Genomic DNA, 18,370 nt, shown 5'->3' with positions numbered 1-18,370 from the left:
TTCTGGAAGACCTTAGGATGGAAGGAACCGCTCTCTCATGTCATTGATCCTCATGACTCCAGGGACAGATGTCTTAAGACCTGAAGGGGAAGATAACAAGCCTAGGAAATGATTTTTTTTTTTTTTTGCTGGACTTTATTATATGGTTGTAAAAAGAGAGTAAATGCATAATCGAGAAGAATATGACTGAGAAGGTATCTGACTAGCAGGTGGGAAAGAAAGGTGTAAGGCATGTGAGATGTGAATTATTGAAATTTGAGGCTACAAGTCCAAAGATAAGAATGGCTCACCTCGGGCGCCTGGGTGGCTCAGTTGGTTAAGCGACTGCCTTCATCTCGGGTCATGATCCTGGAGTCCCGGGATCGAGTCCCACATCGGGCTCCCTGCTCAGCAGGGAGTCTGCTTCTTCCTCTGACCCTCTTGCCTCTCGTGCTCTCTATCTCTCATTCTCTCTCTCTCAAATAAATAAATAAAATCTTAAAAAAAAAAAAAAGGCTCACCTCTTTTACTCATGATGAAACCACTGGAATAAAAGTAAATAATAATAATAATAAAACAAAACCAATAAAAACAAACAAAAAAACCCTAATGTGAAGTTCAATACAGGCCTCTGGTCACTTTAAAAAAGTTTGCCAGATATAACTTCATTGTTATTTATATAGCTTTTCTATCAACTAATTTACCATAGAAATATCCAATCTTAAAATTTAAAGCAAAACATAACAATGAAAATTAGTGGAACTTTCGGCTCACATGAACTTAGGGCAAAATGGGCCCTCAGTTTAGTTTCACTACTCAGTGAAATGGACTTTCTCATCTTGTCTCTTGTCATCCCCTGCTTAGCTAGACTTTAATTCTAACCATTAGGGATTTTCAAGTTATTGCGAATAGATCAAATAAAAGGGGGAAGCAGTGAGGCCCAAGAGTGAGGTAAGGACAGGATAAAGCTGGGAACGTGTCGTTCACTAGGGTTACAGGGAAGAAGAGAAGAGAGTCAAGTGAGTAGCTATGAGCCTCTGGTTTTTCTGTGTGCATGAGTTGCCATGATACATGCTCATGTTCAGGCTTGATTAATATTCTAAGGAGTTAGTGGACTTGATAGATGTTTGGAAAAAAAGAAATAAGTAATCCTATAAATGTGTGGAACTTTGAAACTATGATAGAGGTCCCTGAGCATTCAATTTTAAGATGACGTTTCAGCTCAGCAAAGTGAAGATGATGCCCCATGTCCTTGTAGGCCCTAAGTCAAAGAGCTCTGGCATTTTAGAAATCTGTGTTTTTAGAAAGGTACAACCTTAACTATAAAACTTTTTCTCTAAATGGACCTATGTATATATAAAAAAATACATGATAAAGGTGGCATTTCAAATTAGTGATGACTGGATAGAGTACTTAATAAATGGTGCTGAGATCATTAGCTATTCATTGTCTGAGATGAAAGTTAAATTTCTACCTCGCACTATTCACACACACAAAATCCAGTTGCATTAAAGAATTAAATGTGAAAACAAGGCTAACCACTAGAAGATGCAGCATTATTTACAATAGCTAAGACACAGAAGCAACATAACTGTCCACTGATGGATAAATGGATAAAGAAAATGTGGTGTATACATATAATGGAATATTATTCAGCCTTTAAAAAGAAGGAAACCCTGCCGTATGTGACACCGTAGATGAACCTGGAGGATACTATGCTAAGTGAAATAGGGAATCATAAAAGAACAAATACTTCATGATTGTATTTATATGAGACATCTAAAATAGTCAAACTTGTAGAAACAGAGTAGAATGGGGAGTGCTAGGGGCTGGAGGGAGTGGAAAATAGGGATATTATTTAACAGGTATGAAGTTTCAGTTATGCAAGATGACTGAGTTCTAGAAATCTGCTGTACAACAATGTACCTATAGTTAGCATTACTGTATTGTGCACTTAAATATTTGTTAAGAGGGTAGGTCTCATGTTAAATGTTCTTACCACAATAAAGACAACAAAAATCATTGGAAGACAATATAGGTGAAAGGTCTTGGGGAAAATGGCGGGTTAAGTTTTCTAGAATAAGTGACAAAAGCCAAAGACAGAAAAAGAATATTTTGATACATCTAATGATATCAAATATTTAAACATTTATGTGGCAAAACACAACACAAAATCAGAACAAGTTATATAAGATGGGAGAAATATTTGCAGCAGAAATCAGAAAATAAGGATACTAAAAGGAAATCTATAGTTCAATAATTATTTGAATAGGCTAGCAGACAAATGATTAAAGGATACCACCAGGTGGTTTATTTGGCTTATTGGCCATTTTTGAATCCTCATCGTTGACAAGATGCTGCCTCACTGTTAAACAAAGACATTAAAAAGAAAGATATTCTAATCTCTCTCCGACTAGGAAAAATTTAGAAGTATGCTAATACTAAGTGTAAATGTCGAGGAATAATCTCACACTGCTATTGCAGGGCAAAGGGCAGGGTTATATAATTTTAAGCTCACACTTATACTTGACCCAGGCATTCCCTGCTTTGTAGCCACTCTAAGGAAACACTCATGTGTACACAAGAGGGCATGGATATGAATGGTGTTATTTACAAAAGGAAAATATTGGGGAAAACTTGAGGGCTTATTAATAGGGAAATGGATAAATTACAGCATGTCTAAATCATGGAATAGTATGTCACAGTTAATTTTTAAATGAAGTCATTTTTGTGTGGGCCAACATGGAAAAACCTCCAATGTGTTATTGGGTTAAAAATAAGACATGGAAAAACCTCCAATGTGTTACTGGGTTAAAAATAATTTATGGAACTATAAATACAAATACATACCATATTATACCTTTCACAGTAAAGAAAATGAAACTATTTCTACTGATATGTAAACACAAATGTATGTCAATACTTAGAAAAATGTCTGGAAGGATTCATACCAAATTGATAATGGTGTTTACCTCTAGGGAAGGAACAAAGATTGGGTGTGATAGCCAAGGAGATTTCAGATATAGATATAATAGTTGAGTTTTTGCAATGAGAATGAATTCATGTGTCATTACTATAATTTTAAAAATATTCAAGCCAAATGTTATCACTCTAAACAATTCCATTTGATACATTTTTCCCTAACAGGAAAGAACTAGAAATGAATCAGATGAATTTAAAGGTGGGGAAGGAGAAAGGCCTGGTGGCTCAGCTTCAAAACATGGCTAAAGAGCTTCAGGTAATCATTTATCAAATACCTGTGTGTAGCTATATGTAGATTCACGGGTGATAATAGGTACTTCAGTAACAAATGCTTTGTCAGGGTATCCATACGCTTAGCCAACTATGGACAGAAGCAGAAAAGAGCAGTGGTTAAGAAGGGAGACTGTGGCATTCCCCAGATAGGTGACTTGGGAAAATTACTTTTTAAACTTAGATTTTCTTATCTATAAAAATATAGATAATTTGTTGAATATTTGCGGTGAACCAAACATTGTGCTAAAATCCTAGGTATTTATTTTTTCAGTTATTAATCTTCCTGACAACCTTGAGCTAATATTATTAAATGCAACAGTACATTTAAATGGTAAGCATAGAGCCTGATCCATGGTAAGCATTCAGTGTTAGCAATTTAATTTTTTATAATGATTAGTCTTTGTGATTAGAAGGCAATTCTGTTTCTGTGCTGAAAATCTGTTTTGTATCTACTTGTAGTCTCAAAACATTATTTAATAATGGGAAGCTATTTATAAGTTTTAGACCAGGTAGCTGTTTTATACTATTTGACCATGTTATAGAGTAATATAAGTATGTATGGGTATATACATATACATACACACACATATATATAACTCCTTACATATGCTGTATGCATATACATCTGTATGATAGATGTTTTTCCTTTGGAGCTAAATATTTATCTCAGTAATATAGCCATTACTCAAAATAATTTTGAGCCTCTTTCTGATAATTATTTTCTGAGACATTTTGAACCGAATAAGAAAGTCAGTCTCACTGATTTATAGGCATGATTTCAAACACAATATTAATCTCCAAGCGATTATCTATCATATTCACCGGGCTTGTCTTCAAATGATACTTGACTTTATCCAAAATAAAAAGACTCAGAAATTTCAGTTTATCCAAAAGACAAATTCTCTTCCCTTGATGACTTAAAAAAAATGCTCTAAAGATTATTTCTGAGGAGATGTTCCAGAAATGTTTGGTTTAATGATAGTATTGTTTGGGATAAAGTTATTGGATCCCAAAATAACTCGTTGGAAGGTGATCGTGTTTACTTGGGTGCGGAAGTCATAAATTTTTTTAGCACCTTTTCTGTCATAGCACCAGATCTGGTAGCCTACGTATTGGCATGATCTAGAAATCAGCATTCTCTAGCCATGGTACTCTTATTTAAAGGAAAAGAAGACATATTCTAAAATAGATCTTATCCTTTTTCACCCCTAATCTATGCCTAATTATTAAAGGCAATGTTAATGAACAGCAGTGGCTTCCCTGTACTCTAATGATGCTATCAAGATTTGTAGAGCTATTTGCCCTTACACTAAAAGGGTTTTGGGCTCTGGGGGTTCTTATCACTAATTTCCTTTATCTGGTAATTCTTCCTCTAATGGTATCAGATTACTATTCATGGTAGCAGTCCTCATTCCTCCACCAATTCTCATTTGTTATGTCAGATTTCCTGGTACTTGAAATCACCTGCAGACTAAGGAGCCAAGTAACCAAGTTTGTCAGAATTGTGTGTAAAATTACATTGATGCTCTTTCTTATGAGTGAGTTGCTTGGATATTGGATATCAGAGATATTCATTCTATTCTTCAGATATTTGCCCAAGTTCCCAATAATTGAGATTGGTAAACTAATTCTAGAGGAGTGAGGTATTGTATGTAAAATTCATCATGTTAGTTTTTATTAAATCTCTTTAAATTTTTTTCTTGTTGTATGAAAAATGTTTCCTTATTGCTTTGGAAACTGCTCTTTACTGTAGTTTCCCGTCCATGTATAGAATTTATGAAGTTGCTCATCACCAAGGACTGGAAGATCTGGAGGAACTGCACATTTGAATTCTGGTTTTTGTACTGATTTGGGAAAAATAATTTAATCTCTCTGTATTCCATCTTCTTTATATAAAATGGGAACCAAGAGTGTTATGTGACTTTTCTTAGTGTTGAGAAATATATAAAAAGTACAGTAAAGCTCTTCAGTATAAAATATGCTACAAGTGCTTTGTAAAAGTCAAAATTATTTATTGCTGCAGATAAAGATACAGGCTTTAAAAAGGGAACTGGAAGTTGAAAGGACCACCCGAGCTAAGATGGAAAGGGAGAGAGCTGACCTCACCCAAGAATTGGAAGCCTTGAATGAGAGGCTGGAGGAGGCAGGAGGCACCAGTTTGGCTCAACTGGACATAACTAAGAAACAGGAAACAAAATTTCAGAAGCTTCACTGAGACATGGAAGAGGCTACACTGTACTTCGAGGCAACTTCTGCCACTTTGAAGAAGAGACATGCAAACAGCCTGGCTGAGCTCCAAGGTTGGCTTGAAAATTTACAACAGGTCAAGCAGAAATTAGAAAAAGACAAGAGTGACTTGCAGCTAGAAGTGGATGACCTCCTGACCAATGTTGAGCAGATGACCAGAGCTAAGGTAAACATTCCTAAGTCTACTTTACAGACTTCAGAACATGAAAGTAGGTGGGGGAGGGGAAGGGAAAGAAAAATAAATGAGACTGGTGACTTGAGGTGTTTGCTAATGGAGGCTATCGTTCTTTAGATTGACTAGAATCTGGCTTAATCTCAGTGGACATTGTGAAGGTCACATGGCTATTACCTTAATGTAGCCTGATAGTAGCTTCTGGTTTTATTGGAATTCCAGTCCATGTTTCTTGTGGATCTTTCTGGTGACAACATAAATAAGTAGGGTGAAAAGTGAAGCCACTAGTTATGTGAGTGGCGTGTCTCTCTTGAAAAATGGCATTGATTGGGAACACTCCTTGGGGGTGGCTCAGACACTCTAGTGTTTGTCTCAATGAATGGTGGACAAAAAGAGCTTTGCTAACAGGAGAGACCTTTTCCCCCTCATCTTTTCTGGCATCTCTTTAACCAGCCAGCACTTAGAAGGACGTTTCACCATATGTTCTTTCTTCACTGAGCCCATTAATCCATATAGTACAAGCTCTTTTATCAAATGACTAGTATCAGATCACAGGTAATGGCCATCCTACCTTCTGGTATTTGAGAAAAGGCTTATGTTAGGTTAAGCAGAACAAATACAGGCATACAACATTTTATTGAGCTTTGCTTCATTATGCTTCACAGATATTGTGTTTTTTACCATTGAAGGCTTGTGGCAGCCCTAAGTTGAGCAAGTCTATTGGTGCCATTTATCTAACGGCATTTTCTCACTCCATGTCTCTGTGCCACAGTTTGGTGATTCTCACAACATTTCAAACTTTTTCCTTATGATTATATTTATTATGGTGATCTATGATCAGTGATCTTTGATGTTATTGTTGTAATTGTTTGGGGGCACCAAGAACCACGCCCAATATAAGAAGGCAGCCTTAATGGATAAATGTGTGTGTCCTGACCGCTCTGCCAAACGGCCATTCTCCTCTCTCCCTCTCCTGAGGCCTCTCTATTCCCTGAGACACAACAATATTGAAATTAGGCCAATTAATAACTTTAAAATGCCTTCTGAGTGTTCAAGTGAAAGGAAGAGTTGTACATCTCTCACTTTAAATCAAAAGCTAGAAATGATTAATCTTAGTGAGGAAGGCATTTTGGAAGCCAAGACAGGCTGAAAGTTGGCTAGGCCTCTTGTGCCAAATGGTTAGCCAACTTGTGAATGCAAAGGAAAAATTCTTGAAGGAAATTAAAAGTGCTACTCCAGTGAGCCCATGAATTATAAGCAAGTAAAACAGCCTTATTGCTGATAATGGAGAAAGTTTTAATGGTCTGGATAGGAGATCAAACCAGCTACATCATTCCCTTAAGCTAAAACCTAATCCAGAGCAAGGGCCTAACTCTCCAATTCTGTGAAGGCCAAGAGAGGTGAGAAAGCTGCAGGACATGTTTGAAGCTAGCTGAGGTTCATTCATGAGGCTTAAGGAAAGAAGCTGTCTCTATAATATAAAAGTGCCAGGTGAAGCAGCAAGTGCTGATGTAGAAATTGCAGCAAGTTTTCCAGAAGATCTGGCTTAAATAATTCATGGAGGTGGCTACCCTAAACAAAGAAACTCAATGTAGACAGCCTTCTATTGGAAGAAGATGCCATGCAGAACTTTCCTAGCTAGAGAGGAGAAGGCAATGCCTGGGCTTCAAAGGACATGCTAACTTTAGGGGCTCAAGTTGAAGCTAATGCTCATTTGCCATTCTGAAAACCTGAGGACCCTTAAGAATTGTGCTAAATCTACTTTGCCTGTGCTCTAGGAATGGAAAAACAAAGCCTGAATGATAGCACATATTTGAAGCCCACTGTTGAGACCTACTGCTTGGAAAAGAAAATTCCTTTCAAAATGGTACTACTCATTGACAATGCAGCTGGTCACTGAAGAGCTCTAATGAAGATATACAACAAGATTCATGTTGTCTTCGTGCCTGCTAACACAACAGCCATTCTGTAGCCCATGGATCAAGGAGTCATTTTGACTTTCAAATCTCATGATTTAAGAAATATATTTTTTAGGTCTATAGCTGCCACAGATCCATCACTGATGGATCTGGGCCAAGTAAATTGAAAATCTTCTGGAAAGCATTCACCATTCTAGATTAAGAACATTCTACATTAAGAACATTCATGATTCATAGGAAGACGTCAAAATATCAACATTAACAGGAGTTTTGAAGAAGTTGGTTCCAAACCCTTCTGGATAACTTTGAGAGGTTCAAGACTCCACTGGAGGAAGTAACTGAAGATGTGGTGGAAATTGCAAGAGAACTAGAATTAGAAGTAGAGCCTGAAGATGGGATTGAAGGGCTGCAATCTCATGACACAACTTTAACCTAAGGAGTTGCTATTTATGGATGAGCAAAGAAAGTGGTTTCTTGAGACAGAATCTACTCCTGGTGAAGATGCTGTGAAGACTGTTGAAGTGGTAACAAAGGATTTAGAATATTACATAAACTTAGCTGATAAAGAAAGCAGCAGCAGGGTTTGAAAGGATTGACTCCAATTTCGAAGGAAGTTCTACCATGGGTAGAATGCAATCTAACAGCATCACATGCTACACAGAAATCATTTATGAAAGGAAGAGTCAATTGTGTCAAAACTCATTGTTGTCTTATTTTAAAAAATTGCCACAGCCACCCCAACCTTCAGCAACCACCACCTTGATCAATCAGCAGCCATCAACGTTGAGCAAGATCCTCCACCGGCAAAAAGATTATGACTCACTGAAAGCTCAGATGATGGTTAGCATTTTTTAGCAATAAAGCATTTTAAATTATGGCATACACATTTTTTTAGACATAATGCTATTACACAGTTAATAGACTACAATATAGTATAAATATAACTTTTATGAGCACTGGGAAACCAAAAAATTCGCTGACTCACTTTATTGTGATATTACCTTTATTGCATGGTCTGGCACTGAGCCTGCAATATCTCCAAGGTATGTCTGTAGCCAGAGTCACATTCTCCTTGTGAGCAGAATTTGTAAAGTTATCTGGGAAAGAGACAAACCAACAATAAAGCTTAACCTTCATGGACTATAGCCAGAAAAATGTAGCATTTCTTCAGAAAGACTGAGTGACTCCTAAAATATTTAGCATTAATTCCCTTTAAAAACCTCATTAAGTGGAAAGAAACACAACCACCCTGCTTTTCCTTCCCTTTCTTTCTCCCCACTATCCCTGCCATCCCACCCTCAATTATCTTAGAATGTAAATCTAGTAAAGATTTAAGTCCTCTCTCCTCTCTCTCTTCTGTATTCTTCCTTTTATGTGGACTCCTCTTTCTCTCAGCAATGAAAGCATTCTTCCTCCATGCCCTGTAGGCTTCATTTGCTTTCCTCAGCCCAAATGAGTCTCTAGAAGTCCTTACTCTTTATAGTCTACTGTGCCTCTTGTTTATCCTCAGGAATTCTTCTGTTTCTGCACGTCTTAGTAGGAATTCATAGTCATAAAACTGTTGATAGGTTCACCGTAAATCCATACTAATTAGATATGAATTTCATACTTTCCAATTTCCTCTAGAATTTCATTGCTGCTCAGAAGTTCTTTATTCTTCTAATTCACTGTTTTATTTTAAACAAAATCCTCCCTCAGATTCTAACCCTGACTTTCTAAATCCTTTTCAATAAATGGTAAGACCTAACTGATAAGATCAAGACCATTCAGTATAACTTCTCTCTTCACCTTATATTTTTCTTATACTCATCCATTTCTTTCTTTCTTGTCCCAAAGAATAAAAAATTTTTCCACATAACCATTATTCACCCATTGCAAAAACAAACCAAAATAAGAAAAACTTTTCCTCGGATACTAGGAAGAGGAAAGCAAAGTCTATCCATATCCGCCTCTGTCTCCTTGACCAAAGAGTATTGTTCCATTTATCCATTGCTGTATAACAAATCATCCCCAAACCTGGTAGCTTGAAACAGCAATTTATTATCATCTCTCTTGGTTCTGGGGTTGCCAGGCTTAGCTCAGATGGCAGTTGAGACTGGAGTCATCTGAAGGTTTATTCATTCTCATGTCTGGCTCCTGGGCTGTACAACTAACTAGAATGGCTGGGGGCTAGTTGGAAATCTTTCTTGCCATGTGGCTAGTGTGGGTTTCCTCATAGTATGGCAAACACGGGGGACCTGGACTTCTTACAAGGCAATTTAGGGCATAAGAGCAAGTATTGCAAGAGACCAAGACAGATGCTGCAACAATTCTAGTGAGGCAGACTTACAGTGCAGTGGAGTGGTTCAGTTAGAAGTCAAAGGGTAGGGATCTATACAAAAGTGTAAATACCAAGGGTGTTGGTCATTGGGAAGCCATCTTAGGAAGCTAGCTCCCACCAGCAGATATATGTGCCTCACTACCTCCTCAATCCTATAACCCCTGCTGTCTTTTATTACCCCTGCTCTCCTTAAAAGTATTCTCTTAAGTTGTTCTTTCAAAGACCAGTAATGTCTTCCTTTCCTCAAATTAGTGTGTCTAAAACCAAACTCATCAACTTCTTCTGAATCTGGTGTTTCTTCTGGACATTTCTGTCACTGGAACCCTGTTTCTTCTCATCACCCAGGCTCTAGGCCTGTAATTGATTATTTGTTTCCTCTCTTGTTCTTTGCTTTCCAATCAATTCTTACAGCAGGTCAATTCTTCACTGTCTTACAGTTTTCCATTCTATTCTCACATGCAGATAGGACTTTCATTACCTTTTAACTGGACTATTAAAGTGGTTTCCTAAATTACCTTTTTTGCTTCTAGTTTTTCTTTGTTTCAATCTATCCTATATAGTATCTATATGAATATCTCTAGACATGGCTTTATAGAATCATGTCCCTGCTTAACAGTGAACTCCAAACTGCTGCTTTTCAAAGTACCCTTTGGCCTGTGATCTGACTCTTTTAGATTCCTGCCAATTTTAGATTCTATTACTTTGCTTCATGGGCCTTCTATTTCAGCCAAGCTAGAATGTTTGCCTTCCATCAAATATCCTTTTTCCACCAATATGCCTTTTCCAAACTAAGCCCTCTCCCTGGAATGCTCAAGTTCAACTTTCCATAGTAAGACTTTATCTGTTTCAGAATTACTGTAGCACTTTTGGGATCCCTCTTGTACTACTGCATTATATAGTCTTTTAACTTTGCTTAAATAGAAAGCATCTCTAAGGCAGAAACTAGGTCTTATTTTACTCATACTCAGTACATGATATGCATAACCTGTATACTCAAGTACTAGCATTAACTTTTACATATGCCTCTTGGGAATTCTATGGCTCATAGGTTCAGTGACTACCCAAGGTCATACAATTATGGTAGAGATGGGCCTCGACTCCCAATCCTGTTTATGTTGGTGGGTGGCCACATTCCGCTGCTGCTGTAAATATTTCTTGGTGAGATAAATTGATTCTGTTCACTCTCATAGGCATATACATTATGCTGAAATTTTTCTTGAATGTTTATTTCATCTTTTCCTGAATTATAATGCCAGGAATGCCAATACTCAGTGGTACAGTGGAAACTGAAGCATTTTCAAAAAGTATATTATGCTGACAGAGAAGCCCAGGGAAATTTAGAAGTTATAGGCAATCTCACAATTATCTTGATTATTTTGAATTCCCATTGGTTCCTGCATTTTTGGGAGACAGCATTTTTAGGCAGCATTTTAAGAATCAGCTTTAAGATTAATATACATTATTCCATTAACCTCTTCTTTCCTGGTATGAAAATTTAGTGCCTATCCTTTGTGCTTAAATTTGAATTTATACCTTCAGTTACAACCCATTTGAATGATATGTCCCTGTGTAGGCTACCTTTAGATAAACAATTTCAATGTCTTTTGCAGATCCTGCTTATAAAAAATACATTGTAAATTGGAAAGGCTCTGCCAGTGGTTAACATTGCCCATGAAATACCTACCATATGAAGCTATGCCTCAGAGCAGGTGTCTTTTCTGTGTACCCAGGTGGCTGCTACTCTGTAGATACATACAGCCCAGCTGGGCCTTACTACACAGGAGTCTCTTAAAAACTGGGGATTCTCTGGCTCCTTTGCTTGCCATTTCCACACACCATTGCCTGAGTTGTCTTGTAGATCTCTGTGTTCTTTCACCCTCAGCAAACAGGTGCAGAGCATAGAATATTGAGGGCCATAAACAGAAGTGCCATTCCTCACACCTGGATGTATTCTTCCTGTCCCAGTTAATGGGTCATTTTTTATTGGAGGCAACATAAAATAAAGATGGTTCACATAGTTATCATATTTTTATCCAGTTTCCTCTGGCACTCAGGATTCGTGACAATATGAGTCAACTAGGCTGTCAATGTAACGTTCCCTTTGTCATTACTACTTCATATAACAGATACTTAGGAATCTAGTATTTGACTTTTTTTTTCCTTGCCTCTGCACAGGCCGTTATCAGTGCAAATCCTAATTCCAACACTCCCTAGCTGTGTGAATTTGGACAAGGTGGTTAGCCTCTCTGACTCTGTTTTCTCATTTATAAAACAGAGTCAGTCTGAACTCTTGAGGGATATTTTGATGAAAAAAAAAATGAGTGTGCCAACTTTGTCAAATTGCTTTTAGGAGTGAGAGCAAACTATTCAACATTCAAAATATAATTAAAAATTTCAGACCATCTAAAGACCGTTACATATTTCACTACTATAGCTTTTTTCTAGTAGGCAGTGGAGAGTGGATATTTGAGTGTGCCTGACATTTAACCTCAGGGCTCTAACCTACATGATTCTGATGACATTGTATAAGAAGCTGGCCATCAAATCTCTGCCAAGTTTAGTTGCACAATCACCAACAATCCTGGGTGTGCTATAGGACATCTTTGAGCTTGAACTATATGACATTCGCCTTCAGCCTCCAAATGAGTATGCACCTGATTTGGCTCTTTACTTGTTTGCTAATCAGTGGATGATATCTTGACCAAATTAATAGTAAATTTGGGGGTTGAGGATTATAAGGAAAGCTTGAATATGACCTCTAAGTAAACTTTAGTGGGAATGTTGGCCAATCTCCCACTAAGGCAATAATTTGATTGTCTTAAACATTTATTAAGTACCTATTTTGTGTCAAGCATAGCAGACTGCGTTGGGGTTATAAGAAGGTGCAATCTGGTAGTTTTTCATTGGGAGTTTAGAATAGTCACTAGTGTAAGCTTGAAGAGAATAATCTTCAACATAGAGTTGGCTCTAGCTGGAGGTCTCCAAGGCTTTTGCTGATTTAGGGGTTTTCCAGAAGACTAAACCTGGCATCTTTTAAATGTTGCTGGTCCTTGGCCATTGCCACACCACCGCAAATTAGGTAAACATTCAGACTGTTAGGCTCACCACCAGATTTCACACACATCACCATTTTCTTGGAATGCCATTGATGTGATCCCTAATTCTTCCTTTTCTGTAGCACTCATTGTAGAAACAAAGATCTCATGGGACTGTTGTATGGATTAAGATTTAATATACGTAAAGAGCAAAACAAACAGCTATCTGTGGAACTATAGATCTATAGAACCACCAATGTAATTTCTGATCATATTAATAACAAGTATGCAAGCTACAGCTAGGTAAAGGAGATACAACCATTTTACATCTGGCAGCTCTTGGTCCTGTTTAAGAATCTTGAGTCTCAAACTTACTAGCATTAGTTCCAGGGTGTGGCAGAAATCTAATGGTTAGTTTGGTTACTTAAATCAGGTAGAAGTACAAAGGCCAAATGGCATATCCTTTCCTGCAAGCACGAAAAACCCATTCTGAGAAATTGGAGTTTAGAATTTAAGTGTTAACTCAACAGGGTTACCTTGAGTCTGCAGCCTTAGTGATCCAGAGGATGCAGTTGCTTTCACAGTTCAAATTTCCATTATTAAGCCATTGCACCTCAGATCTATCTACTTTCTTCTATACTGCTTGGTCAGCCTTTGGATTTCCTTTCTTCTTCCCCTGTTCCTTCCCTCTCCTCTGCCTGTCCCCAGTTGTTTATTGAGCTTCTCGTATGTGCTTGACACTATTCTAGGCACTGAGGGATTCTCTGTGATCAAACAGAATCTCTACTTTCATGAAACCTATTCTAGTGGGAGAGAAAGATGGTTAAATATATAATATAATGTCAGGAAGTGATTATGTACTTCATCAATATTTGGCATGTTTCCTCCTTTAGAAGACCAAAGAATTTTAGAGAGTGTCCCAATACCCAGAGAGTTGGGTTTCTATGTGACACCTATAGCCTAAGAAATTTGGACCCTTAAAGGCCCAGACCTTGAGCTTATTGTGTTTGCTGAAATTAGAAGATACAGTTTCCCAAATGTTAGCTGTGGCCTTCAGAGCAGAAGAGAGTACAGGGGTCCCAGAAACCGCACCTCCCTTTCTTATGCAGCTATTTCAGCCTGGACTCCATGAACCATATCCAACCCTTCATTCTCAACTCATGGACTAACTCTGAGAAGCTCTGTAGTCTGTATGAAGAGCGCTTGAATGAAGCAAATGCAAAACTAGATGAAGTGACTCAGTTGGTAAATGACCTGAAAGCACAGAAGACAAAGCTATGGAGTGAGAATGGTAACTAAATGTGCTGCTTTGGGTGTGAGTGAGCCTTAGTCCCAGCAGCCTGGTGGAGGGACAACTGAGATGATCAGTCAGTCACTGAAACGGAGTAAGCATTTAAAGATTCTAGGGGAGGAATGCAGCCTCTGATTTAACCTTGTCCACAGATACGCTCTTGTCTGGTGAGGGTTACCTCTGTGCTGGTTTGGGAGGCTCTGCCCAGCTTCCTTCAGGAAGGAGAAAAGCAATATGCAGTTGGATGAAGCAACTGCCAAGATCAAAGGATGGCAGGGGCTGTCCACACAGCCTATAAGACATGACTTTTTATAATGTCGACCTCATTGAAACAGACATTTTTTTCTAATTTTCAATAATAAACCCATACTTTTTTTTTTACACTTAGTAAAAGCCATAGTCTGTACAATGGCCGACAAAGGCCACGTAATTGGGCCCCTCATTATCTCTCTGACCTCTTCTACTACTTTCCCCTTCTCTCATTCTGCCTTGACTATGTTTTTAACACACCAGGCACACTCACATCCTAGGGTCTTGCCCTAGCTTTTTCCTCTGCCTGGAATACTCTAATAATCCTCCAGAGACTTAAAGATGAGGGTTAATCAAACAGATATCTGGGGGATGTCAGTATAGGCCTTGTTGAGAAGGTGACATTTGACTGTTCTCAACCCGTTTTCTCTCTGTGCTTCTTTTTTTATAGTATTTAATACCTTCAAACAAACTACATACTTGACATGATAAATGTGCTTATTTGTCTATCTCCGTCTGCAAGAATGTAAGCTTCATGTAAGCTTTGTTTTATTCACTGATGTATGTCAATCATCTAGAACAATGCCTGCCACTTATTGGTGCTGCACAAACATTTGATAAATAAAAGGTAGAAAAATGTACACATTTTACTCTCTACTATCAGCTACTAATGATAGTTTTTTTGTGTGTTTTGTGGGGTTTTTTTTTTTTCCCAATCTTTTACATTGTGGCAATTTATTTGGGTTTTTTCTTTTTCAATTTGTCATAAGTTTTTGTTTTCTTTTTGGTATCTTGCATATTTAGTCATTTATAATGGCTGCTTCTAATCCATCAAGTAGAGGGACCATGGTTTACTTAACCTTGCCTTGTAGCTTGACTTGTTTCTCTGCTATGAACAGCATGTGGCTAGATGTTTCTCTGTAATTAGAATTATTTTTAGGAATATGTTTCCAGAGATCAAATTCCTAGGTCAATAAAAATAAACAATACTCTTGATGTCCAGAGGCACACACTTGACAATGAGAATAAAGACCATTCGGGCTATATCACATCCTGCTAGTGGGCACCTGTTTCTAGATGTTAAATCTAGAATTACAGCTAAATTAAAATGGGCTGGCAAAACTAACTATAAACCTAGAAACCCAGAAGAAAGTGTTTTTGGTTCTAGCAGGGACACTGAAGAAGACTCTAATAGTGGGGGCAGGGTGTATGACACTTGGCCTTGTTACAAAACCCCCAGTTTGATCTCTGCCATTTAGGATGTAGTCTGTGGACTGCACAGCCCAGTGACAAGACTGGAGAATACCCATATGTCCGGTCCTGCATGCTGTGCTGTACAAAACTGTTGTGATAGGCCCTGCCTACCTCCCCCTAGTTATTGGCATTAATTTTCCACTCACTTTTTTGATGAGGAAATTAGTGGGTAAGTGAGTGACGTGAAAGTGGGTGTGAGGTGATAATTCTGCTCAGGATGGAGGACCTTTTCTTCCTTCCTTTAATTCTTATTTTCACCTTTTGGCTTTGTGTGAATTAAAATTTAAGTATCTACCTATCCAAACCTCCCGTCCCCTCACTGGGTCTATGCTCCAGATTTTTTGCTGCTTTTTTGCTACTACCACTAGTCTCATGCCCTGCCCTGTCAACATATCACACTCTGCTTTCAAAGCAAACCAGTGGCAAATGCGGTCAATTAAGTTATGTTAAGTGGGCACTTGTTCTGTAGGATACGTGATATGTCGGTCTCAACCCCTGGTGGACTGGCATTTCTTCAGACTCCTTTTCAATACGGTGCTGTCACCCAGAGATTTTCAGTTTGGTCCACAGAACACAGGCGATCATCAAGACCCTTGGAGGGGGCCTATGAGGTTAAAATGATTGCTTTTTAAGTTCTTTTGCGATTTATATTGATGCTGCAAAAGCAGTGACAATTAAAACTACTGAAGTCTCATTGTGCATCAAGAGAGTGGCACCACACTGTACTAGTAATCATTATATTCACTGATACGTAGTCACAGTTTGAAAAAAAAATGTCAGTTTTAAGTAAGAATGTCCTTAATGAAGCAGTAAAAATTAACTTTATTGTATCTTGACCCCAAGTATATATCTTTTTAATATTCTCTCTGACAAAAGAAGTATGTGTAAAGCACTTCTATATTTTTATGAAGTTTTTTAATTTTAATTCCAGCATAGTTAACATAGTGTTATATTAGTTTCAGGTGTACAATATAGTGATCGAACGATTCCATACATTGCTCAGTGCTCACTGAAATAAGTGTGCTCTTAATCCCCTTCACCTATTTCACCCATCCCCCCATCCACCTCCCCTCTGAAGTATGATGTGTGATTAAGTTCTGAGCTGAGCTAGCAGGTCTTTTCAGGGAGCATCCTATTTACTTAAAAGGACGATTGACAAACAAACTATGTTTATTCTGACTCAGATATTTGGCAGATATTTTCTCAAAAGTGAACAAAGTGAGCCTGTTGCTTCAAGGAAAACAACTGACATTATTTGTTGCCAATAATAAAATTGGAACTTTTAGGCAAAAATCAGATTTTGGAAAATGTGTATATGTCATCATGAGCCTGATGCTCTCAATTCTTAAGACTTTTCTGATGAGATCAGTAGTGTTGTTAACAAACACATGTTTTAAATATTGTTTGGAACGTGTCAACATTTTGGAAGGTCTGCGTAATTCAGTGAACACATATTTTTCAGATCACCGCTTCATGATGGTATACAGTCACGTGTAGGTGAAAGATCCATTCAAAGTTTAAGACAGACCCATGAATTTTAATGTAACAGAGGAACATACTGCAACTAATCCTCGAGAAATTTCTATTTGTTGAATTTTGGTGTAGTATCAAATAACGGTCACAATTATCTGAAAAGGCTATGAAAATACATCTCCCTTTTCCAACGTATCTGTGACAGGCTAGATTTTCTTCACATACTTTAATAAAAACAGTATTACAATAGATCGCATTCAGAGGCAAATATGAAAATCTAGCTTTTATTAAGCCAGGGATTTTTAAAAATGTAAAATAATGTCATTTTTCTCACTTTTTTGTGTTTTTGGAAAATATAGTTTTTACTCTTAAAAAATTATTGTTTAGGTAAACATGTTAACACATCATTAAGATTTTTATTGTTATTTGAAAATGAATTAAGACGAATTTTAGATTTCTCTTTTAATTTCAAATATGCTGTCTATTAAATATAAAATTCATGTAAACAAAATCTCTTTGGGGTCCCCAATAAATTTTAAGCATATAAAGTGTTCCTGAGACCAAAAAGTTTGAGAATTGCTGCTTTAACCAAAACAGATGCTTTCTTATAATGCTGGAGTTTTAGAACTTGTTTATAGCAAGAGGTACATGGGTCACAAAATTGTGAGCTTTTAGTGTTGCACTAATTACATTACAGAAACAACCGCCTCTGCCCAGGATTGGCTCAGTATTTGGTACCATTGCTAATAATCAAAGCATTGCCATCCTATCATCAGCAAAAGAGACAGGGTAGACTACTGTAAAATGAAATTTCCCCCGTCATGGTCCTGTCCTCCACTATTTAATGACAATTTCTAATATTTGTTTAGCAGTCTACAAAACACATTCACATTGGTGAAAACACATTAATCACAAAACACATTCATTTAATTTCCATTAACAATTTTTAAAAGATTTTTATTTATTTTAGAGAGTGTGTGAGCAGGGGGTGGGGGTCAGAGGGAGAGGGAGAGAGAGAGGAGAGAATCTAAAGCAGACTCTGCAATGAACACAGAGCCTGACACAAGGCTCGATCTCATGATCCTGAGATCATGACCTGAGCCAAAACCAAGAGTCGGACGCTTAACCGACTGAGCCACCCGGGCGCCCCAACAACTTTTTATTGTTATCCTCGTT

General features: G+C 37.6%; 1 protein-coding gene across 1 annotated transcript in view; it reads left to right on the top strand.

Annotated features, from left to right (window-relative positions):
* The window catches only part of MYH15 (myosin heavy chain 15), a 156,813-nt gene that overhangs the window by 82,307 nt on the left and 56,136 nt on the right, over positions 1–18,370 (top strand). The window contains 3 exon segments of the mRNA XM_032406238.1: positions 3,127–3,217; positions 5,258–5,653; positions 14,098–14,218. Coding sequence (XP_032262129.1) covers positions 3,127–3,217; positions 5,258–5,653; positions 14,098–14,218 — 608 coding nt within the window.

The sequence above is a fragment of the Phoca vitulina genome, unplaced genomic scaffold (genome assembly GCF_004348235.1).
Source record: "Phoca vitulina isolate PV1807 unplaced genomic scaffold, GSC_HSeal_1.0 scaffold8, whole genome shotgun sequence".
Classification (NCBI taxonomy): Eukaryota; Metazoa; Chordata; class Mammalia; order Carnivora; family Phocidae; genus Phoca; species Phoca vitulina.
This window is presented reverse-complemented; position numbering and strand designations above follow the sequence as displayed.